The sequence below is a fragment of the Erythrolamprus reginae genome, chromosome Z, assembly GCF_031021105.1.
Source record: "Erythrolamprus reginae isolate rEryReg1 chromosome Z, rEryReg1.hap1, whole genome shotgun sequence".
NCBI classification, from domain to species: Eukaryota; Metazoa; Chordata; class Lepidosauria; order Squamata; family Dipsadidae; genus Erythrolamprus; species Erythrolamprus reginae.
This window is the reverse complement of record NC_091963.1, coordinates 145,023,456-145,047,876: the sequence shown is the minus strand read 5'-3', so window position 1 is coordinate 145,047,876 and position 24,421 is coordinate 145,023,456. Positions and strand designations below refer to the sequence as shown.

Below are 24,421 nucleotides of genomic sequence, written 5' to 3'. Positions count from 1 at the left end.
CCTTTCACTTTATCCGAGTAATATATGGGATTTGAGTCGGTACTTATATAAGCCACCCATTCCAAGGGCTTTCCAGGACTTTGCCTCACCCAATACAAATAGCCACTACTGAAGGTGAATCCTGATCCTCGACAGGAGAGACGGAGGGATTCTCCAGGTCTTTTCACATCTCCGCCAGATTCTACCAACTGGACCTCCAAATAGACTCCTGCAAAGAAAGACAGCTTAATGTGAGCTTAGGTGTGTTGGAAGTTGAAATACCACAGCATTATTTAATGGACAGAAGTACGCAGATTACCTCTGAAGAGTGCAAAAGAGAAAACAAATGGCAACCAAAATATCATTTTCTCCTCAGTTATTATTATTACTATTGTTATTTTTGCTCTGGAAGGGATTCACTTGAAATGATATCTGGCTTTCTGGACATGCAGAAGAAATTAAGATTGGGTGTGGTGATTTGCATCTATGTTTGCATAGCACTCAGAATAAAAGAGGAACAGGGTACACACAACCATCTACTGGATCTGACCAACTGCATAAGAGGTCACCCTCCACTTATGAACACAGTTGAGCCCAAAAATGTATGTTGATGAATGAGAAATTAATCAACTGACATTTGCTCCAATTTACAGTGTTTCTTGTCACATTGGATAAATGAATCACTGCAGTTCTTAAATTAGTAACATGGTTTTTAAGTGAATCAGTCTTTGCTAGGCAGAAGGTTGTGAAAGGGAATTGCATAGAATTGCATGGGATAGGATGGGATGGGATGGGATGGAATGGAATGGAATAGAAGAGAAGAGAAGAGAAGAGAAGAGAAGAGAAGAGAAGAGAAGAGAAGAGAATGAGTTGGAAGGGACCTTTTAGGTTATCTAGTCCAATCCCCCACCAAAGCAGGAGACCCTACACCATTTCTGTCAGAAGGCAGTCCAATCTCTTCTTGAAAGAATCAAGGGATCAAGCTCCTACAACTTCTGAAAGCAACTTCTGTTCCATTGGTTGATTGTTCTCACTGTCAGAAAGTTTCTCCTTATTTCTAGGTTGAATCTCTCTCCTTGATCAGTTTCCATCCATTATCTACACCATTATAACAGTCGGGTTTGGTTCTGTAATCCAACAAGACAGAAAAAGACTTCAAAGGATAATTAGAACTGCAGAAAAAACAATTGCTACCAACCTGCTTTCCGTTGAGAACCTGTATACTGCAGGAGTCAAAAAGAGAGTTGCACAAATATTTAAAGCCCATCACTCTGTGGACACAAGCTATTTCAACTCCTAACCTCAAAATGATGCTATAGAGCACTGCACACCAAAACTAGAGACAAGAACAATTTTTCCCAAATGCCAGCACTTTGCTAAACAAATAATTGCCTCAATACTCTTAAACTATTTATTAAGTCTGCACTACGATTAATCTTCTCATCGTTCCCATCACCCATCTTCTCCCACTAATGACTGTATGACTGTAACTTTGTTGCTTGTATCCTTGCGATTTACATTGACTGGATCCTAATAGGATTGGATTGTTTATTTGTACCCGGATTATAACAAAGCATTGTACTCATGGGTGGGCTACTGCCTGGATATGGGGGAACACACTGGAGTAGCAAAAATGTAGCTCCACCCCAGAGTTCCCAATTTGCACTGAAAGATGTTGAAAGAAAATGCAGGGCGTCCTGCATAAGCCACATGCAGAGTGTGCTAGTAAAATTTTTGGTAGCCCTTCACTGGTTGTACTTCATGATTCTTGACAAACTTATCCTTCCTGTTATGTACACTAAGAGCATGTGCACCAAGGACAAATTCCTTGTGTGTCCAATCAGAGTTGGCCAATAAAAAATTATTTTCTGTTCTGTTCCATTTCATTCCAATTCCATCCCATTCCATATTTTCTGTTCTGTTCTGTTCTGTTTGTTCTACTCTACTCTACTCCATATTTTCTATTCTATTCTTTTCTTTTCTGTTCTGTTCTGTTCTTTTCTGTTCTGCCCCATTCCATTCCGTTCCATTCCGTTCCATTCCGTTCCATTCCGTTCCATATTTTCTATTCTGTTCTGTTCTGCTCTGCTCTATTCTATGCTGTTCTGTTCTGTTACATTCCATTCCTTTCCATTCTGTTCCATTCTATTCCATTCTTCCCTGTCTAGTCTTTGGGTGCTTTGGAAAATAGGTTGAAAACCTTGATGATGAACATATGGCATGCATGCCACAGATGGTACACAGAGCCTCTCTGTGGGCACACGAGCCATCATTCCAGCTCAGCTCCATCACGCATGTGTACACACCACCTACCTGTCAGCTGGTCTTTAGTTCTTACCGTGCATGTGCAGGGCATGTGATGCATGAGGGGGATGCATGCACACAAGTGCAGGAGTTGGGGCACTTGCGCTGTGGTTGCTCACATTGCATCTTGGGAGTTTGAGTGCATGTTTGGACCCCTTGCACCCCAGTTTGGGCCTGGAAGACCTCCTGCACCAACCTGGAAGCCTCCCATGGGCCAGCCAGTTTTCAAGTCTCTGGCATACATGTGGGTGGCCAGCACATGCATGTGGGTTGGTGGGGGAGCACACAGGGCTTGTGTACACATGCACAGGAATGGGGTACAGATGGGGGAACATGTGCATGTAGAGGCACACATGAGAGGAGTCACATACACTCTGCATTATGGGTGCTTGTGCATGCTTTCGGCATGCAACAACAAAAAAGTTAGCCATCGTTAGCTTAAAGAATTGTTATTGTTATAAAATTAGAATTTTAAACGATTGTTTATGTTATTAATTGGATTGTTTTTCTACTGTTTTATTATGTGCTGTGAGTTGCCCTCAGTCCTCAGAGAGGGGTGGCATACAATTTCAATTTAAACAAACAAACAAACAAACAAACAAACAAACAAATAAATAAATAAATAAATAAATAAATAAATAAATAAATAAATAAATAAATAAATAAATTTTCCCAGTTTGGGTTACTTATAAAATTATAAATAGCAATGGCAACAGTTAGACTTATATACCACTTCACAGTGCTATACAGCCCTCTCTAAGCAGTTTACAGAGTCAGCATATCGCCCCCAACAATCTGAGTCCTCATTTTACCCACCTCGGAAGGATGGAAGGCTGAGTCAACCTTGAGCCTGGTGAGATTTGAACTGGTGAACTACAGCCAGCAGTCAACAGAAGCAGCTTGCAGTACTTCACTCTTCACCATGGCTCATAAAGGCAGGATTAGCAAATAATAAGGAATAAAATAATTTATTCTAGGAATAGAAATTCTCAATGGACAAGAAGAATGTTCATTCCCAAGGAAACATTCCAGACAGTAAAACTTAATATATATACAGCTAAAAACCATATATTTGATCTTTCTGACTCAATTATATCCCCGGAGACAAGATATTTCCTTTCCTAGAACTTTGCTGCCCCCTTGTGAAATAAAAAAATAAAAATTAAAAATACTTTCAAGGCCTTATTCTACTGTAACAGAGAGCCTTGGAGCTCAATGCTTCTGTTTCTTTCTTTTTCTTATCCTCCTTTACTTCTCTTCCTCCTCTTCCTCTCTACCATTTTCCTATTTACATTCCTATTTACACTATGTACACTGAGAGCATATGCACCAAAGAAAAATTTCTTGTGTGTCCAGTCACACTTGGCCAATAAAGAAGTTTATTCTATTGTATTCTATTGTATTGTATTCTATTCTGTTCTGTTCTGTTCTATTCTATTCTATACCATTCTATCCTATCCTATCCTATCCAATCCAATCCTATTCCTGAACTGATTAAAGAGGATGGGGATTGTAACCCAATAACTTTGGATATCAATTTGCAAAATGGTTGTGGGATACATCACTACTGTCCTGAACTATTTTATTATATTTTGAAGACATGACCAGGAATACATATTAGTATTGCTTCTATTTTAAGAAAACCATAGGGGAAAGTTTGAAATTCAGTTCTTTCAATAGATGTAACACCAGATGAGCATGTTTCAACTCATCATGGAACATAAGGATCAGCAGAATATTGATTTACCATTTTCCCTTTGGGTTCAAAGTTTCTTGCCTTGGTCTATCTGCACCCATGGGCTATATATCTTCTGTTCATACTTAATCAATATGATCATCCTGGAATGGGCTGTGCCATCAGGGAGAACAAAAAGGACACACACAGAGAGACAAAAAAGAACAACTACTTCCCCAATGTGTTGTTGGTTAAGACACAGCAGAGTTCCTTGTTTCTGTTATAATTACTCCATAATTATAATTAGTTTTAAATTCAGACCTACAATAATTATCCGCAAGATAACAAAAGAGAAATCAATATGTGATATATTCTGTGTTGAGAAAGAGTTTATAATATATAAGTATTCTTCAACTGGTTTATGGAAAGGAGACTCTGTCCATCTGAACTTATTTAAAAATATCATTAAACTGCTCTGTGACTTTTTTATTTTCTTTCTTGTATTTGTTGTGCAATGTAATATTGAGACACCTTGCGGCTTTGTCTCTAAAACAAGTGACAAAAACTGGAATCAGATGCAGCAGACTCTTTTCTGCAGGAAAACAAATCTGCAAGGATGGTGAGACCCCTGGCACTGATTCTTTTGCTATCACTTGAAGAGTGCAAAAGTGTGACCATGAAGTGCCCTCGAACCCAATTCTTCACTGTTCCTCATGACTGGTATCAACCAGGGACATTTCTCATTGGTGGAATGGCATCTCAGGTCATTTATGTATTTAATGAAGTTTCCTTCAAAAATATCCCTTCACAAGATATTGGCTTTGATCTTCCAGTGTAAGAAATTCAAACACCCCCTCTTCTCAAAACAAGTACTACTCAACTCCTATAAATAGAACAGAACAGAACAGAATAGAATTCTTTATTGTCCAAGTGTGATTGTATACACGATGAATTTGTTTTTGGTGCCTATGCTCTCAGTATGCATAAAAGAAAAGATGCATTTTTCAAGATTCATGAGGTACAACGATTAATGATTGCCATAGGGAACAAATAAAGGAAACAATCAGTATTAATATAAATCATAAGGATACAAGCAACAAGTTACAGTCATAGAGTCATTAGTGAGGGGAGATGGGTGATATGAATGATGAGAAGACTAATAGCAATAGTAATGCAGCCTCAGTGAATAGTTTGACAGTGGTGAGGGAATTATTTGTTTAACAAAGTGATGGTGTTTGAGAAAAATACCTGTTCTTGTGTCTTGTTGTTTTGGTGTGCAGTGCTCTGCATCATTTTGAGGGTAGGAGTTCAAACAATTCATATCCAAGATGTGATCCAGGGTCAGTAATGTGTAGTAAATACAAATGTAAAAACTAGTTATTCCCCACACACACCTTGTTACAGGATATATTCAGCTAATCTTATTTATCTCAGTGTCATTTTCCAGACTGCTTACAGTCACCTACTACTTTGATATAAGTTGTAGTTTCTTGTTTACCATATTTTTTACTAATTTTCTTGAATTTACATCTTAATATTTTAAAGTGAATTGATATCCATACGTTTACATTCATAATAATACATTCTATAGTTTACATATTGTATATACAATTATTCTGTATTGATTTTTCTCTTTCCCGCACCATCTCATATTGATTTTTTTTGTGTGTGTCCATTTGTACCATTTAGTTCAGGTATTATAATAGTCTGAGTGTTTGTGGTCATTCAGCTCCATCATTAGCTTGTCCATTTCTGCACAATCATAGATTTTTTAATGACCTCCTTTTCTGAGGAAATCTGAGGATCTTTCCATCATTGCACGTAGATGATTCTAGCCACTATCCCTATGTGTAGTATTAAATACTTAATATTTTGGGGGTATGTTTTTTTTAAATTTATTTTTATTTTGTTTAACATAGAAACATTTAGACATCATACAATACAACATTGAACATTTACGATTTATATATTTACAAGATTTATTTTTTACAATTCTATTTGCTATACCTTTTTCTTAACTTCCTCCCAGTTGTATATTTTCCCCCACACTTTGTAATAGTCCTTATTTTGTTGGTTTTGTATCTCGTATGTTAATTTGCTAAATTTGGCACAGTCTAATATTTTTTTAATCACCATTTCTTCGTTTGGAGTCTTTTCTTGTTTCCAAACTTGTGCATATGCTAATCTTGGGGTATGTTTTGTTGTTGTTGTTCTTACAATACTTATTAGGAAGAGTTCTGGTTTAAATTCAATTTCAATATCACTCATTTCCTGCAACCATTTGTGGAGTTTCCCCCAGCATCTTTTTTTTTCTTCAGGACACAACACCATGAATGAAAGAAGGTGTCCTGCTATTTTTTACATTTCTAATATGCCTGATTCAAATTGGATGTATTTTTGCCAATCTTTTCCAGGCCAAATGCTATTGAGAAACATTTTATATTGGTTTGCTTTACATGCTGTTGATTTTATTAATTTAATATTTCTGACACAAATCCACTCCCAGTCCACCAAGTGTATGTTATGGCCGAAGATTTTTGCCCAAGAGATCATCAGCCCTTTAACTACGTCCTCATGCATGCCATATACAATCAAATATTTGTAAATATTAGATATTATTATTTTCCTCTGGGCCAATGATTAGTTTGTCTAATTGTTGAGTTTGGGTATTCTTTCTAAATCTTTTTTGTATCTTGCTTGAATTTGCAAATAAGGCCATTAATCAATATTAATATTTTGTTTCTGAAACATAGAAACATAGAAGTCTGATGGCAGAAAAAGTCCTCCTGGTCCATCTAGTCTGCCCTTATACTATTTTCTGTATTTTATCTTAGGATGGATATGTGTTTATCCCAGGCATGTTTAAATTCAGTTACTGTGGATTTATCTACCACGTCTGCTGGAAGTTTGTTCCAAGGATCTACTACTCTTTCAGTAAAATAATATTTTCTCATGTTGCTTGAACACAATGATATTTCTGAACAGAATGATATGAAAATTGAAATGAAAAAATTAATGCTTATTTCTTTATTTTGCTCATTAAAGCCCCCCCCCTTCCAATTTTTGTGAAATTTTGTTCATTTTCATCTAGATTAGGTTGCAAAATCTGACTTTTTTGACCATCTTTGGCATTGGGAAACTAATCTGAACATTTCTGAACATAATTAAAGGAAAATTGAAATGAAAAAATGATGCTTATTTGTTTATTTTGCTCAGAAAAGGGCCTCCCCCCCCCCAAAGGCTGTGTGCAATTATCTAGATGAAAATGAACAAAATTTCACAAAAATGGGGAGTGGGCTTTTATGAGCAAAATAAACAAATAATTATTATTTTTTTCATTTCAATTTTCATATCATTGTGTTCAGAAATGTTCAAATTAGTATACTAGTAAAAAACAATATTCAAAAAAACCATTCCAGTAGCTAGCACCAACCTTTTTATACTCCGGATCTAAAAGGACCCTCAGGATAACAAGTGTATATAGTAAATGGGAGGAGACTAGCAGGGTTAAAACAGTATAGGGTTTTCTACCTCAGCAGAGGGTTGGACTAGAAGACCTCCAAGGTCCATTCCAACTCTGTTATTCTGAACCTTGATTTATCTTCCTAATTCTGGTCACATTGCATTATTCCAAGAGTTATGCTGATCACAATGTTCAAATTCATATATAAAAACCCTTCAACTCTATTTGCAGGATGCTGACCATATTCTACCAGAATGTGTTGGCTTTGGCATTTGCTGTAAATACAATCAACAAGTCTCCAACACTTTTGCCAAATATCACACTGGGCTTTCACATCTATGACACCTACTATGATCAGAGGATGACCTATTACAATCTTCTCAACTTGCTCTTTAAATTGCACACTTTTCTTCCTAATTATGAATGCGGATCTCCTAAAAACCTAATTTCTTTGGTTGGAGGACTTGGATCTGATACCACTTTTCACATAGCAGATATTTTAGGACTCTACAAAATTCCACAGGTGATGACTATACATAGCTGCAGGGAACAGCTTTGGCTACTTATATTAAACTTGTGTTCATCACACAAGTGATTTTCAAATAGGAAGGAGAAGCTAGAAAATCAAAGCAATTAAACTTTAGATCAGCGAGGTTCTCATTCAAGTTGGTCATATTTCTCCATCTTTGTTAAATGATTATGTTCGTCCATCATGTTCGAAGGGGACTTTGACATCTAACAAATTGTCCATAATGTGTCCAAATGTGGCTGGTAAGGTCTATACAAGCACAAAATGTTCTGCCACATGTTGGCCAAACATGTGTGGGCACATTGTTGCAGCATTTGCAGCTCTGGCTGTGTGTAATGCTCACTACTCTTGTGCTATGGTTGTTCTTCTGTCCTCAGATGTCTGGCAGCCTTGGTGGATCAGCATGCACCATGTTGATCAATCTTGTGCCAGGGTTTCCTAGAAGGTGGTGTTGATATCCAGGGACTTGATGTTAAGTAAGTAAAAGAGAAAGGTTTAGTTTTAGCAAAGATAAAATGAAAGGTAGGAATTTCCTTTTTACAGGATTGATTGATTGATTGATTGATTGATTGATTGATTGATTGATTGATTGAAGACGCCATGCCTTTCTGCACTTTGTTTTTAAGCTCACATATGGATCGTTTGCTCCTGATGACATTGTAAAATCCAAGGATCCTAATTTTTATCGCATGGTCCCAAATGATGAAAACCTGTACATGGGAATTATCCATCTGCTTTTACATTTTGGCTGGACATGGGTGGGTCTTTTCACAGGAGATGATGATGATAGTGGGAAATATTTCTTGCAAAGTATGGAAACATTGTTTCCCAAGTATCGAATTTGTTCAGCCTTCACTCAGGTGTTTCCACGCCAAGGCCGTGTCTTGTCCAGTGACGATATGGGTACATTTGGAAATCTCCACGTCTCTGTTATGGATCCAAGGGCCAGAGCATTTATCATCTATGGAGATACCATGAATCTTATGTGGTTAATTACCTATAGTACTCTCCTAGTTTCTGACAATGCATATTTAGGGAAGGTGTGGATCATGACAGCCCAGATGGTATTCGCAGTAACGGGTGTGACAAGACGGATGGATTTTCAAATGTTCCAAGGTGCCATATCCTTTGAAATTCATTCCAAGGATCCTCAGGAATTTCAAATGTATCTTCAGAAGAAAAATCCATACCAGCCTGAAGGTGATGGTTTTGTCCAGTTGTTCTGGGAACAGGCTTTTGAATGTTCATTTCCAAATGCTGGAGAAACATTGGAGCAAGATGAACTATGCACTGGAAAGGAGAACCTGGATAAGCCTCCTCGGTCTGTTTTTGAAGTCAGGATGAGTGGCCACAGCTATGGTATATACAATGCTGTCTATGCAGTAGCCCATGTTCTCCATGCAATGTACTCATCAAAGACCAAATACAGAATAAGAATGGGAGAGCAAAGACTCAGGTTTGAAGACATACAACCTTGGCAGGTAGTGTTCTCATAAAAGAATGATATAACAAAATAACACAGATGAAAGGGACCTTGGGGGTATTCTAGTCCCATCCCCTGCTCAGGCCAGAAACCCTATAGAATTTCAGACATGTGGTTATCCAATTTCTCATGTTTTCCATGGTCCTGCTGCCAGAAAATAAACAGCATATCAAGGTATCCAATCATCATGAAATATACTGTATATTGACAATTAAATTAATTAAATTAATAGTTCCATTATTGGGTACTTATGTCCATTATTGCTTTCAGGGGAAACCAAATGCTTGCCTAGTTAGAGAAAAATGTTTTGATCATTAATTCATATAATTTTTTTTTTTAAAAAAATAACAATCACAATTGGGACTATCAACTCTTGAGTGTCAAGCAAAGCGATCAGTATGATATTGCTTCAACTTTTCTTTGCTCTACACAGACTTGTGAAGGTTGTAATTATGAGGACTAATAGCAAAGTAATTTTTAGCATTATTATAACTAAATATTTATGCAGTTGCTAAATGAAGAATCTGTAATCACTATTGACTGTCACAGATAAATAAGCATTGTCCAAGAACAATATATTAATGAATGGTTAAAATAGAATGGAAGAGAAAAGAAAATATTGAAATAATATTTTAAAGTCTTATAGAATTAGGAATGGAAACACAGCACAGAGAAACCAACTAAATAAGATTTTAAGTGCTTATATTTGGTCAATTTGGAAACTTCTTTCCCTTGGAAACTAGGTTGAAGTTTTCAAATTGACCAAATAGAAGCACTTAAAATAAAGAGCCTAAATTTGGAGCCTAATTTTTTTTAAAGTGAAAATAGTTTCAAGCATCCCGGGGCGCGGGGTGGGGCTTATTTTTGATTTTAAAAAACCAATAAGCATCATTTCTTTCAGATCATTTATATTTTTCTTATGTTCCAAAATGTTCAAACTACCAATCCCACACCAACTTTAGTAAAATTGAATGCATTTTGCAGGCTAAACTATCTATAAATTGAAAAAAAAGTGCTTATATTTGGTCAATTTGGAAACATTTTTCCCTTGGAAACTAGGTTGAAGTTTTCAAATTGACCAAATATAAGCACTTAAAATAAGTCACAGAGACTCGTAAACAGTATAGTGTATAGTGGTTTTGAACAGAGCAATAGAGTTAAAAATGGCCATGTTTTTCAATTTAATTATAGAAAACTGGAAATAGATTGGACAAGAGAATATAGAACAAATTGGTTACTCTACAATTCACAGATTTTGAGAGGGATGGATGGATAGAAAGAGAGAGAAAGATAAGATAAGATAAGGTGAGAAAGAGACATGGTAGGTAACTAGGGAGGGAGGGAGGGAGGAAAGGAGGGAGAGAGAGATGACAGATGACAGATGACAGATGATAGATGATAGATAATTAGATAGATGATAGATTTATTGTCTGTTTGCTTATTTATTCAATTTCTATGCTGCTCTTCTTCTGAAACTCAGGGTGACTTACAACATATTGGAAATCTATATAAAACTGTATTCTAAAAAACCCACAGTTAAAATTAAATAAACAGATTCATACATCGCACATCTGACATTCATTCATTGGGTAGGGCAAGATGTCAAAGTTTCAACGGACCCAAGCCTGCCGGCAGATGTGGGTCTTCAAAGCTTTGAGGAAGGCAGGGAGAGTGGGGGCAGTACGAATCTCAGGGGGTAGCTCGTTCCAAAGGGTTGGGGCAGCCATAGAGAAAGTTCTTCACCTAGGCCCCACCAGACTACATAGCCTGGCTGACGAGACCTAGAGAAGGCCGACCTTGTGGGTTCTGACTGTCCCCTTGGATGTATGAGGCAGAAGACAGTCCGGTAAGTAATCTGGTCCCCTGCCAGCAGATGATAGATAAATAGATATAGGGGGTGGGCTGCTGCCTGGATTTGGGGGGGGGGAGACACACTGGGGTAGCAAAAATGGAGCTCCACCCCAGCACACCCAATTTGCACTAAAAATGTTAAAGAAAATGCAGGGCATCCTGCATCAGCCACGCCCACATTGCGGTAGTAAAAGGTTTGGTAGCCTTTCACTAGATAGATAGATAGATAGATAGATAGATAGATAGATAGATAGATAGATGAGATAGATGGATGGATGGATGGATGGATGGATGGATGGATGGATGGATGGATAGAGATGATAGATAAATGAGAGAATTCTCCTAACTTCAATGAAACCTCTGTCCCCCCACCCTCCTTTCCTTCTGTTCCTCCCTCCCTTCCTTTACTTCCTCCTTCCTTCCCTTTCTTTCCTTTCCTTCCACCCTCCCTCCCTCCCTTACTTTTTTAAAAAAATAATATGTTTATTGAATATATACATTAAAAACAGGGTACAGAAAAGCAAAGGGAATATATATAATGAACATTCTAGCAATTATAATTTACTTATCTAGTATGCATGGGTGGGGAAGTAGGGCAGAAGAAGGGGAGGGGGATTGAGGAAGAAGGGAAAGAGATACGAGAGGAGGAAGAATAGAAAATTAAAGCAAAAAAGAGTAGTAAGAAGAAGAGTGTAGAGGGCCAGAGTTAGAGCTGGGGCTTCAATGCTTTGCGACCTGTGGTTTAAACATATAGGTGGTGTAGATTTCCCTATGTGTTTGACGTATTTGCTAGTGCCAATACGTATCAGTGATTTAAGGGTTTGTTCATTCAGTTTATTTATAGTTCAAAATTTGTGTCGATCGATGTTTACAGTTTGTCGTATCAATTTGATGTTATGATTCATGTCATGGATTGCTGATTTTACAATTTGTTTTTGTTGGATATTTTTCTTGATGAATAATTTTTAAGTAATTTCTTTTTTTTAACCAATGGTACCATTTGTCCTAGGCCTTGTAGGAATCTGTCTCATTCCTATTTTGCAGTTCCATTGTTAACTTGGACATTTCTGCACATTCCATTATTTTAATCAAAAGAGATAAAACGTTTGGGTTTTTTTCCTGTTTCCAGTATTGTGCATATAGAATCCTCACAGCTGTAATAATGTGAAGTATAATATATCTGTTTTCTTTATTAATATTTTGTCTTATGATTCCTAATAAAAATAGTTCGGGTTTTACTTGGATGGTCTGGGAGGTGATCTGATCTAGTATAGTTTTAATTTTATGCCAATATTTTTGGGTGGTTGCACATGCCCACCAGATGTGGTAATATGTGCCTGGTTTTTCCCTGCACTTCCAACATAGAGGTAATAACTTTGGATACATTTTTGAAAGTCTAGCCAGTGGCAGTTGCCATCTGTAAAACATTTTGTAACATCTGTAAAACATTTTGCCATCGTTAGTTTGTAGTTGACAGTCCAAATGTTTTCTCATTCATTTAAGTTAATTGTATATCCAAAGCTTTGTGACCAAGCTATCATGGGTCCTTTAACTATTTTTTCTATCATATTGTGTTGAAGGAGGAGATTATATATGTTTGATATTTGGTCTTTTTGTGGGCCAAAAATGATCTTGTCAAGGAGGTTGTTTTTTTGGAAGCCAAATTTGTTCTTATCTTCACTATATTTTGATTTAATTTGTAGGTAGTGTAGCCAATCCACTTTAATACCTTTTTTCACGAGTTTTTGTTTAGGGATTAGATCATTATTTTCATTTAACAGTTGATCATATGTTATGATTTTGTCAAGGGTTAATGCGTTTGGGTATATAATTGTTTCTGTTGGGGATATTCATTTCGGGATACAGAGATAGTGTTTTTTTTTAATAAAGTGCCAGGTGTTAAGTTTTTCGTATGTAATGTGACCTAAAATATGTTGGTATTTTACCTATGTCTGCCATCAAAAAGCCGTGCCACCCTGATTGAAGGTCGTAGACTTCAAGTGTTAATATTCTAGAATTTTTTAATGTTATCCATTCTTTCAGTAAATTTGCAATTGAGGCATGGTAATATAATTCCATATTAGGTAACATGAATCCACCTCTTGATCTATGGTCTTGTAGGTTTTTGAGTTTTATACTGGTCTTTTTTTTGTCCATATAAATTTGCGATTTTTTTGGTGAAGGTCTATTTATTTATTTATTTATTCAATTTTTATGCTGCCCTTCTCCTTAGACTCAGGGCGGCTTACAACATATTAGCAATAGCACTTTTTAACAGAGTCAGCATATTGCCCCCACAATCCGGATCCTCATTTTACCCACCTTGAAAGGATGGAAAGCTGAGTCAACCTTGAGCCGGTGATGAGATTTGAACCGCTGACCTGCAGATCTACAGTCAGCTTCAGTGGTCTGCAGTACAGCACCCTGCCTGCTGCACCACCCCGGATCTATTATTGGTTATTGAAAAGGTCCTGTTTAATTTAATGGGTGCAGTTTGAAAAAGGTATAGAAATCTGGGAAGTATATTGCTTTTAATTACAACAATTTTTCCCATTATAGAAAGTGAGAGCTTTGACTGTCTGGAAAAATCTTTGTCCATTTCATTAATTAATTTGTCATAGTTGTCTTTCTTAATAGTGCTCCAGTTAGCGGTGATCCATAGTCCTAGGTATTTAACTTTCTTGGCGGTTTTGATTTTAATAGATTCCTCTAGTTTCGATATCTGCTGCTGTGTCATATTTTTTGTTATTATCTTAGTTTTTTCCCTATTGATTTTTAGTCCGGCAATCTCTCCAAATTTATTTATTTCATTAATCAGAATAGGTGCAGATTCTAAGGGGTCTTGTACAATGAACACCATGTCATCAGCAAATGCTTGAAGTTTATAGTGTTCACTTTTAATTTTTAGTCCTTGGATATCCTTGATGTGCCTTATTTTATTTAGTAGAACTTCTAGTGCGAAAATAAAAATCAGGGGGGCTAAGGGGCAGCCCTGCCTTACTCCTTTTTTAATGTTTATTGTTTCTGTCATATCGTTGTTTATCAGTATCTTGGCTGTTTGTATTGAATAATATGGAGAGGGGCGGCATACAAATCCAATAAATAAATAAATAAATAAATAAATAAATAAATAAATAAATAGTTTTAATGAGTTCTGCAAATTTAATACCAAGCTGCATTGATGCCATTTGGGTTGTAAAGAAATGCCAGTATAAACTATCAAATGCTTTCTGTAAGTCTATGAGTAGGAATGCTACTGGTTTGTCTATGTTTTTATTATAATATTCTAGAGCAGTGGTTCTCAATCTTTCTAGTGCCGTGACTCCTTAATACCATTCCTCATGTTGTGGTGACCCCCAACCATAGGTCTAGCACCAATTTTCCCAACAGAGCTTTAAGATGATTGGCAGAAAGGTCAGAGGGACACTCCCAATGCAAATGCCTGATTGGTCAGATTGTAAAAATATGTTCCAAGACATCAGGATAGAAATTTTAGTTCTTAACACCATGGGAAATTTGTCTTTTCCCATGGTCTTAGGCGACCCCTGTGAAATGATTATTTGACCCCCAAAGGGGTCCCGACTCCCAGGTTGAGAACCACTGTTCTAGAGAGTCCAAAATAATCCTTGTATTTGTTGCTATATTTCTTACTGGAAGGAAGCCATTTTGGTCTGTATGTATTCTAACAGTAAGTATTTTTTAAAATCTTTCATCTATGATTGATGCAAAGATTTTGTAGTCTGAATTAAGAAGGGATATTGGATGATAATTTTGGATGTAGGCTTTATTTTGGGTGTCTTTAGGTATTAATGTTATGTAGGCCTCATTCCAAGAGGAAGGAAGTTTTGAACCTTCAAAATTGTCATTAAAGAGAGGTAACATTATAGGCTCCAATATTTCTTGATTTTTTTTGTAGAATTCAGCAGGTATGCCATCTGTGCCTGGGGTTTTATTGTTTTTTTGTATCATAATTGCATTAATTAATTCTATTGATACTATTTTGTCATTTAGCATATCCTGATCTTCCTTATTTATTTTTGTATCTTCTAAACTCTTGAATAGTTTCTTTATTGATTGTTCATTTATGTCATCTTTTTTATTCCTTCCTTACTTAAATCTTCCTAACTGATGCAGAAAATAATCTCCTAGATTAATTTATATTGAATTTAATTGCTTCCAATATGCCATAGGTTGACATTATACTCTTAATTTTATTTTCCCTTCCTCCCAGTTACACACATTTCTTCAAGGGATGTCATTTAACAATTCTGCTGGAGAGAACCTAAATTTCAATGAGAAAAGAGAAATTGTTGCTGGATTTGATATAATGCAGATGATTTTATTCCCAAACAACTCGTTCCGTAAAGTCAAAATGGGATGGTTAGAACCAGTGGGTTTTGAAGAACAACTCTTTATAGATGATGAAATTATTGAGTGGCCCAGCACCTTTAACCAGGTATGTATTCTTAGATTTTCCTTCAGTAAAGTAAGGTATCTGTGCTTACACATTTTCACTATTGTAAATTTGTCCATGCCAAAAGATGTTGCAGTAAAGTCTAGAAGAATTCACAATGGCTGACTTGTCACAGTCAAGCTGCCCTGCCTGTCTACCCTGGTTAACTAGTGAAAAACAACTCATTGCAGGCAAACTCACATGGAACAACTTGGTATGGATATCACACTACAGGGCAATTTAACCTGGGATAATCGAAGAGAGGGACAAGTAAATTGCAGCTGGTCTTTTGCTTTAGGTTTGAACCTTCTCAAGTAAGTAGTCCCCAAAGATGGATAAAGTAGTCCCCAAAGATGGAGTAGCAGCAGCCTGAGCCCAGGGCCAGGATTACACCCATCACCAGTACCTTGGGTTGAGCTCACGGAGCTGGTTATTGATCTGCTTCCCAATTGTCAGGATCCCACCCAAAATAAATAAATGTTCTTAGCTTCCTTACATCTTGGACTCTTGATTTTTATGAACAGGTATGTCCTATATCGGTGTGCAGTGACTCATGCCCACCAGGGTTTCAGAAACAAAAGAAGGAAGGGAAGAAATTTTGTTGCTATGAGTGTTCACCATGTCCAGAAGGAAAGATTTCCAACCAGACCGGTAGGTGATATAGCACCAGTGAAGGGCTGCAAATATTTTTACTATCACAGTGTGGTTGTGGCTTATTGTGTGGGTGTGGCTTGATGGTAATGTGGCTAGGTGGAAATGGCTTGCCAGCCATGTGACCAAGTGAGAGTGGCTTGACAATCACATGATAGGGAGTGGCTTAAAAGTCATGTGACTGGTTGGGAGTAGCTTACCAACCAAGATAGGTTTTCAAATAGATGCTGGGATTCTTTTTCAGTTGATTAAGTCACAAAAAGGATAAATGATAGACAGCATTATATGTAGAGAAGCACTGTAACATTTTAAGGTTTTGTAATGAACCTACAAAGTTCAGTATGATAACATATTAACATTAACATAGCTCAATTTTCTTGAATTGCTATAAAATTTCAGTTCTAAATAATGATTAAAATGATTAAAGCATTTATGGGTAAAAACATACTATTTAGTTATTTCCTATTTTTAAAATAATTAAGGATTGTACTTAGGTATTAGAGAAGGAAGGACAATAAAAACCACCTATTAAGTATTCAATAAATAGTACATATACTTACTACCCCCACTGCACCACACACACACACACACACACACCTGGAGGCAGCAGCCTATCACTGTATGGCACCCTCAATTCTTCACCTCTCACCAGAGTTATATAAAGTGGTGCTATCCCACATCTGATGATTGCCTTAATTCAGATTAAGGAAGCAACCTAAATTTAGCTGGAGTAACATGTAATTTACGTGTGTGCATGTGATTTGCATATGCACACTTGCATCATCATTGTGTGCACTTTTTCACCCTATGTGCATGCACAGAAGACAAAAATATAGCAGCATCCAAGTGAGTTGGTGGAGCCTTGTGTTACTGCTGCTAGTGGTTGTCTGAACCAGGAGCAGCCACCACTACTAGTATACCTAAACCAGGCCTAACTGATAGCATTTCACCCCTGTGTAATAGATATGTTTACTTTTCTTACTTTTCTTTCTTGAAATTTTCTTTTAAATTAAGACATGGAAGAATGTATGCAGTGCCAAGATGATCAATATCGAAGCCAGAACAATGACAGCTGCTTCCCCAAGATCATAACATTTCTTTCCTATGAAGAACCATTAGGTATAAGTTTAGTCTCAATTGTCCTTTGCTTTTCACTGGTCACAGTCATGGTGTTTCTTGCCTTTATTAAGCACAGTGATACTGCCATAGTCAAAGCCAATAACCGAGAACTCACTTACACCCTTCTTTCATCTCTCCTCCTGTGCTTCCTCTGTTCATTCTTATTCCTTGGCCACCCCCACAAAGTCACTTGCCTCATTCGCCATGTTGCTTTTGGTATCATCTTTACTGTGGCAGTATCTTGTGTATTGGCCAAAACTATTACTGTGGTTCTTGCTTTCATGGCCACCAAACCAGGATCCAATGTGAGGAGGTGGATGGGGAAAAGGCTGGCCAACACCATTGTCCTTTCCTGCTCTGTCATTCAAGCTGGCATTTGTACAGTATGGCTTGCCATTGCTCCTCCGTACCCCAGGTTGGACATGAAATCCCTGCCGAGAGAGATAATAGCAGAATGCAATGAAGGCTCTACCATCATGTTTTATTTTGTTTTGGGCTACATGGGACTTCTGTCCATCATCAGCTTCATCGTGGCTTTCCTGGCTAGAAATCTGCCAGACACTTTCAACGAAGCCAAGTTCATAACTTTCAGCATGCTCATGTTTTGCAGTGTATGGTTGACTTTTATCCCAACTTATTTGAGCACCAAAGGGAAATACATGGTAGCTGTGGAGATCTTCTCCATTTTGGCCTCTGGGGCTGCGTTGCTTGCATGTATCTTTTCTCCAAAAGTTTATATTATCGTTCTGAGACCTGAGCTGAATAATAAGGAGGGATTGATAAGGACAAAGAATAAACCCATGTAATTGCATCCTATTACATAATGTAAATGACGGCAAATAACTCACTTTCCCAACAACTATATCCGCTAATTGTTTATTAGTTGTTATCACCCAACAAATATATGAAAAAATAAGCATAATAAATACTTTTCTTTAATTGTATAATTGCTAGTTTTACCACTTTCTAATGCAAGATTCTTCATACAATTATTCATTGGTAAATCCTACTGAACCCATAGACTGGGTTGACACACAGAGAATTGAACTGTTGGGTTGTATTTTCTTTACACTTGAACTAACTAAATTGTATTTTTTTTACACTTGAACTAAACCAGGGGTCAACAACCTTAAACACTTAAAGTGCCACAAAGGCCCTAACTGGAAACCTCCTCCTTTCAATTCTGAAACTGACCAGAAGTCCAGTTCCCATCATAGTCTCCTCCTAGCATAGCATCATTTTTCCTCTACAAGTCTTAACTGAAAGCCCTATTAATTTGGGAGCTGACTGGAAAAACTTCCCTTTGCCATAGAGTTTTCTCCTGCCATGTCCTGCTTTCTCCACCTTCTTAAAATTGTGGTGCCAACTGGTGTCATAATGTACTCTCTTGGAATATGTTTAGGAAATATTTTTCATTTTTAAGATTGATTTTAAATCTCTCGCAACTGTCGTTCAATAATACGGAGATTAACTTTCACGTGGATTTTTAATATTTGTGAACATGTATCTATATAGCAAATAAATAAATAGAAAACATTATCATGGTCAAGTATATGTAATTAATAGATGTACTTGTATACATTACAGCATTTGTATTTATGTGCAGGTGTGTGAGAATGTTAGACTTATAATAGCATTATTGTCACTTTGAATGTACCTTAATCAGCACACATTAAAATAAAATTTCATTGCATACATTTTTCGATCTAATCAATCAATCAGTTTATTACAGTCATAGACCAGAGACCAGAACAAATAAAAACACTCAGTAAATGTCACTGGAGAAGAGCCTAATGCTATGAAAAATTGAGGGCAAAAGAAGAAAGGGACAACAGAGAATAAAGTGGCTGGATCACTGAAGCAGTAGTCGTGAGCTTAAATGAACTCCAGAGGATGGAAGAGGACAGAAAGGCCTGGAGGAACATTGTCCATGGAGTCACAATGGGTTGGACACGACTTCACAACTAACAACAACAAAATTATACAATTAACATTTTTAAAATAAAATAATAAATAACAACTAAAATCTATGATAAAATCCGGTTGGTCAATTATACATGGTCTAACTATAGTAAAATTACAAACCTGTAAACTGCGTGGCTCATTGCTAGTTTAATACTAAAAGGGAAAGGAATAAACAGTGCAAAGAGTTTGGCACATTTTATATAACATAGCTATAGTAGAAGGACATATGTTTGTGATGAATCCCCAGTGCTGCTGCACAGAATCTAGCCACCTGTATGTATGCATGTATGTATTATGTATGTATGTATATATCTATATATCTACGTATCTATGTATTGATTGATTTGATTTGATTTATATGCTGCTCCTCTCTGAGGACTCAGAGCAGCTTACAACATATAAAAAACAACGAATTTCAGTTCACTGGTGACCTACAAATGGGCCACCTCCACCCTGTCCTGCTTCACCCTCCCTGCCCTGATGCTATGCCATCCCATTTAGTCACTTTCTGAAACAAAGTGCATGCACAGAAGGCCGTGTGTATGTATGTATGTGACATGTGTGAGTGTAGTGTGTTTGTGCACAAGCAAAGTATGGTAAGTAAATACCACCTCTGATCGCCACTTCCAATATATACTACATAACCATAACAAAATAAATAAATACATAACTATGCCTATACCCACCTATATTATATGCCACAGAGAAACAACACAGTTCAGATGTGTACATGTACATTTCAAGAAAAATGAATCTTGCAAGTTTACCTGATGGATAGCATGAGGAACTAAGGTGTTACAGAATGTGGAAGTCCTACCTGCTAGAAATACTTGAAACCTCCTCCTAGAGGGGAGCAACAGAAACAAATAATAAAGTAGGTGTGTGGAGTCTCTTACAATGCTTCGAGCCATTCATTCACCATTGAATTTCATTTTGTTTGATACCGCCCAATGTTCAAGTCTGTTAAGATCCTTCTATATCTTGAGCCTATCTTCTGCAGAGTTGGCTATTCTGCCAGTTTGGTGTCATCTGCAAATTTGATGAGTTCCCCATCTATTCCCTCATTCAAATCATCAATGAAGATATTGAAGAGCACTGGGCCTAAAATAGAGCCTTGGAAAACTCCAATGCATACTTCCCTCCATGTAGATGCAGTTCCATTGAGCTACACGTTGAATGTGGTTGGTTAGCCAGTTATGAATCCATCTGGTGGTCTTGCTGTCTAACCCACATTTTTCAACTTTGTCTAGTAGTAGGTTATGGTATATTTTATCAAATGCCTTATTGAAGTCCAAGTAAATTAAATTGACAGCGTTCCTCTTGTCTACTAATTTTTTTTACTTTGTCAAAGAATGCAATAAGATTAGTCTGGCATGTTCTATTTTTGACAAACCCATGTTGGAGTTTGATTATTACTTTATTTGCTTCTAGGTGTTTCTTGACTTCCCCCAACCCCAAAACCTTCAACCTTACATTATCTACAATTGACATCTCCCCTTTTCTAAGAGGTCTGTAAGGGGTGTGCATAAGTGCACTTATGTGCCTAATGTCCTTGTCCTACTGTCTTATTATCCTTTCTATTACTATGTTCTACTTATGTTATGTTAATATGTACTATAATACTATACTTGTTTGACAAATAAATAAATAAATAAATAAATAAATAAATAAATAAATAAATAAATAAATAAATAAATAAATAAATAAATAAATAAATAAATAAATAAATAAATAAATAAATAAATAAATAAAATTATTTCCTGGTATTGAGGTCAGGATGATAGTCTGTAGTTTCCTGGATCTATTTCCCCTCACTTTTTGAAGATGGGAACTATATCAGCTCTTTTCCAGTCCTCTGGCAGTTTCCTGGTCTTCCAGGATCTTTGAAAGATATAGTTCAATGGTTCTGAGATCTCATCTGCCAGTTCCTTCAGAACATTTGGGTATAATTCATCTGATCGTGGTGATTTCCACTCGTCTAGGTAGACAGGTTTTCCCTTACCATTTTCTTCCCTATTTTAACTTGTGTTCCTGATACATTTTTGGGATGTTGTTTTTGATAGGTTGGACTGTTTTTTTCCCTTTGTGAAAGACAAATGCAAAAAATTAAGTAGCTCTGCTTTCTCCCTGTTACTTGTCACCTTCTTGCCACTTTCTCCCTGCAATGGACCAATTGTTTCCTTGACTTTTTTCTTGTTATTAATACATTGGAAGAAGCTTTTTTTTGTTACTTTTTACTTTTGCCACAGGCCTTTGTTCATTGTGAGCCTTATCTTTCCTTACTTCATCTTGACAAACTTAGGCTATTTGATGGTATTCTACCTTAGTTATTTTCCCTTCTTTCCACTATTTATACTTGTCCTTTTTGTCTTTCAATTTATCAGAGAGTTCTTTATGCAGCCATGCTGGTTTCTTTTGGGACCCATTATTTTTCTTCTTCATTGGTATTTTGCTAGACTGGGCTTTTATAATCTCACTTTTCAAAATTTCCCAAACTTCTTGGGTTGTTTTCCCCTTGAGGATTCTCCCCTGTAAACTTAGTGAAGCAATGGAAATGAGGTACCAGTGTCTTGAGGCTGTTAAGGTTTGGATGGATGTCAACAGGCTCCAACTTAACTCTGACAAGAAGTTATGGCTGCCTCCCAAGTTCAATTCAACTTGTCCATCCATCACTTGGGGGTGTGGTGAGCTTCTGCAACTTGAGCATCCTCCTCAATCCACAGCTGAGCCTGAAACACCAACTCTCTGCTGTGGCAAAGAGGACATTCACCCAGGTCTGCCTAGTGCACTAGTTGCAGCCAAGGGTGGGCAGGAGGCAGGATGGAGTGGAATGCAGTTTCACCGGTGGAAATGAAGCTGCATGCGCAGCTCCAGCTGACCAGTGTCAGTCACTTCCTGGATTACCGGTCTCAGCTCATCTCTCATTTTTGTCACTACTGCTGCTGCATCTGTGGGCCTCGCTTATTTCCTCTTTCCTCCTTTCTGGCCACAGATGAGCTTCCCTCTCTCCTGCCTGGCTCCCCTACAACTTCATGCAACCCCCCTCCCATCCTCCTCCTCCTCTTTCTCGGAAAGTGGCAAGGAGACCAGCACCGACAGAAGGTGCAGGGACCCTTTTCCTCCCCCCTCTTTTCTCAACAGCTGATTGGCACCCATTCACCTAGCTACCCAGCCCGAGGCAGCGGGTGACCCAGGAAGGAGAGTGGGGAAACGCGAAGCAATTTGTCATTCCAATGAACAACACTAGTGAGATTTTAAGTCGAGGACTTAACAGTTCACTTGAACAATGATGATTGTTCAAGCCACTCCCACCTGGTCACATGGATGGCAAGCCACTCCTACCCAATCACAAGACCATCAAGCCACACCCACAAAATAAGCCACATCCACAGTGTGGCAGTAAAAATTTTGGTTGCCCATTACTGGTTGTGGCTCTATTTGGATCAGGAGTCCCTTCTGACTCATGCCTTTTTCACCTCAAGGTTCGACTACTGCAATGCTCTCTACATGGAGCTATCTTTGAAGAGTGTTCGGAGACCACAGGTGGTTCAAAATGCAGCCATGCAAGCAGTCATAGGCATGCTGAAATATGCCCATGTTTCTAAAACACTCTGTGATGGCTGTCGATTGGTCTGCAAACACAATTCAAAGTGCTGGTTATGACCTCTAAAACCCTCCATGGGATGGGACCAGATTACCTACAGGGCCGTCTTCTGACTTATGTATCCCAGCAGCTGGTTAGGTTCCACAGAGTTGGCCTTCTCCAGGTTCCATTAGCCAGGCAATGCCATCTGGTGGGACCTAGGGGAAGAGCCTTCTCTGTGGCAGCCTGGGCCTCTGGAATCAACTCCTCCCAGAGATTTGTACTGCCCCCACCCACCCATAAGGCCCTGAAAACCCATTTCTGTTCGACAGACTTGGGGCCATTGAAATCTTAAAATCTCCCTTGGCCTATGAGTGAAGAATGCTATGAATGTGGATAATTGGTTATTAATATATAGAGGTTTTAGGATGTAACTTAAGTTAGTTTTTATATGTTTTACTATTGATATTTCTAGATATTAGATGGGCAATGCGTGAAACAACTTGCCTCCAGAAGTTGCTGCAGGTTTTCAGAAAAGGGTGGCATACAAATCTAAATAATGATGATGATGATGATGATGATGATAATGATGATAAATGATGATAATAACAACAACAACAGATGTTGGATAACCATCTGTCTGAAGTAGTGTAGGGTTTCCTGTCTAAGCAGCGGGGTGGACTAGAAGACCTCCAAGGTTCCTTCCAGCTCTGTTGTTGTTGTTGTTGTTGTTGTTGTTGTTTTAATTATTATTATTATTATTATTATTATTATTATTATTATGTCAATGAATAGCAAAGGGGACAAAGAGTCCCCCTGGAAGATGCCCCTTCTGATGTTGATCAGTACATAGCTTTCATTCCCAACAAAAAGCTCAGTCTTCCAATATTTCATTGCCTTTTCTATGAATTTCCTGATGTTTTCATTGACTCCAATGACTTCCAGGCATTTTATGATCCAGCTGTGTGGCAATAAGTGAAAGGCTTTCTTGCAGCCAATCCAGGTCATGTATAGGTTTATTGTCCTGTTCTTACAGTTCTCAGAAATCATTTTATCAATTAGGAGCTGGTCTTTCATACCTCTGCTTTGTCTTTTATTGCCCTTTTGCTCCACTGGCATGTTGTCATTATCTTCTAGGTAGTCCTGAATTCTGTCAGCTATGATACCTGTCAGCAGTTTGAGCATGATCGGCAAACATGTTATTGGCCTGTAGTTTCCTGGTGTGGCTCCTTTCGCTGCATCTTTCTGTATTAAATATGTTCTGCCAGTTGTAAGCCATTCACTAATATTTCTTGTCTGCAGCATTTTGTTGAACAATTCGGCCATTTTCGCATGGAGGCTGGTCAGGTATTTCAGCCAAAAACCA

General features: G+C 37.6%; 1 protein-coding gene across 1 annotated transcript; it reads left to right on the top strand.

Moving 5' to 3' along the window:
- The first annotated feature begins 4,671 nt into the window (after nt 1–4,671).
- Nucleotides 4,672–18,313, top strand: LOC139153600 (vomeronasal type-2 receptor 26-like). Its single transcript, XM_070727741.1, has 6 exons — nt 4,672–4,721; nt 7,653–7,944; nt 8,577–9,431; nt 15,516–15,740; nt 16,262–16,388; nt 17,403–18,313. Exons 1-6 carry the CDS (start codon nt 4,672–4,674, stop codon nt 18,311–18,313), a joined length of 2,460 nt encoding a protein of 819 aa, XP_070583842.1.
- Nucleotides 18,314–24,421: the final 6,108 nt, after the last annotated feature.

What these genes read in the sequence shown, in the direction of transcription:
- LOC139153600 (XM_070727741.1), top strand. Translation starts at nt 4,672, where the DNA reads ATGACTGGTATCAACCAGGGACATTTCTCATTGGTGGAATGGCATCTC. An exon ending in TTGGTGGAATGGCATCTCAG is followed by an intron (nt 4,722 to 7,652) that starts GTCATTTATGTA and finishes CTCTATTTGCAG; the next exon opens with GATGCTGACCATATTCTACC. An exon ending in GGCCCAGCACCTTTAACCAG is followed by an intron (nt 15,741 to 16,261) that starts GTATGTATTCTT and finishes TTTTATGAACAG; the next exon opens with GTATGTCCTATATCGGTGTG.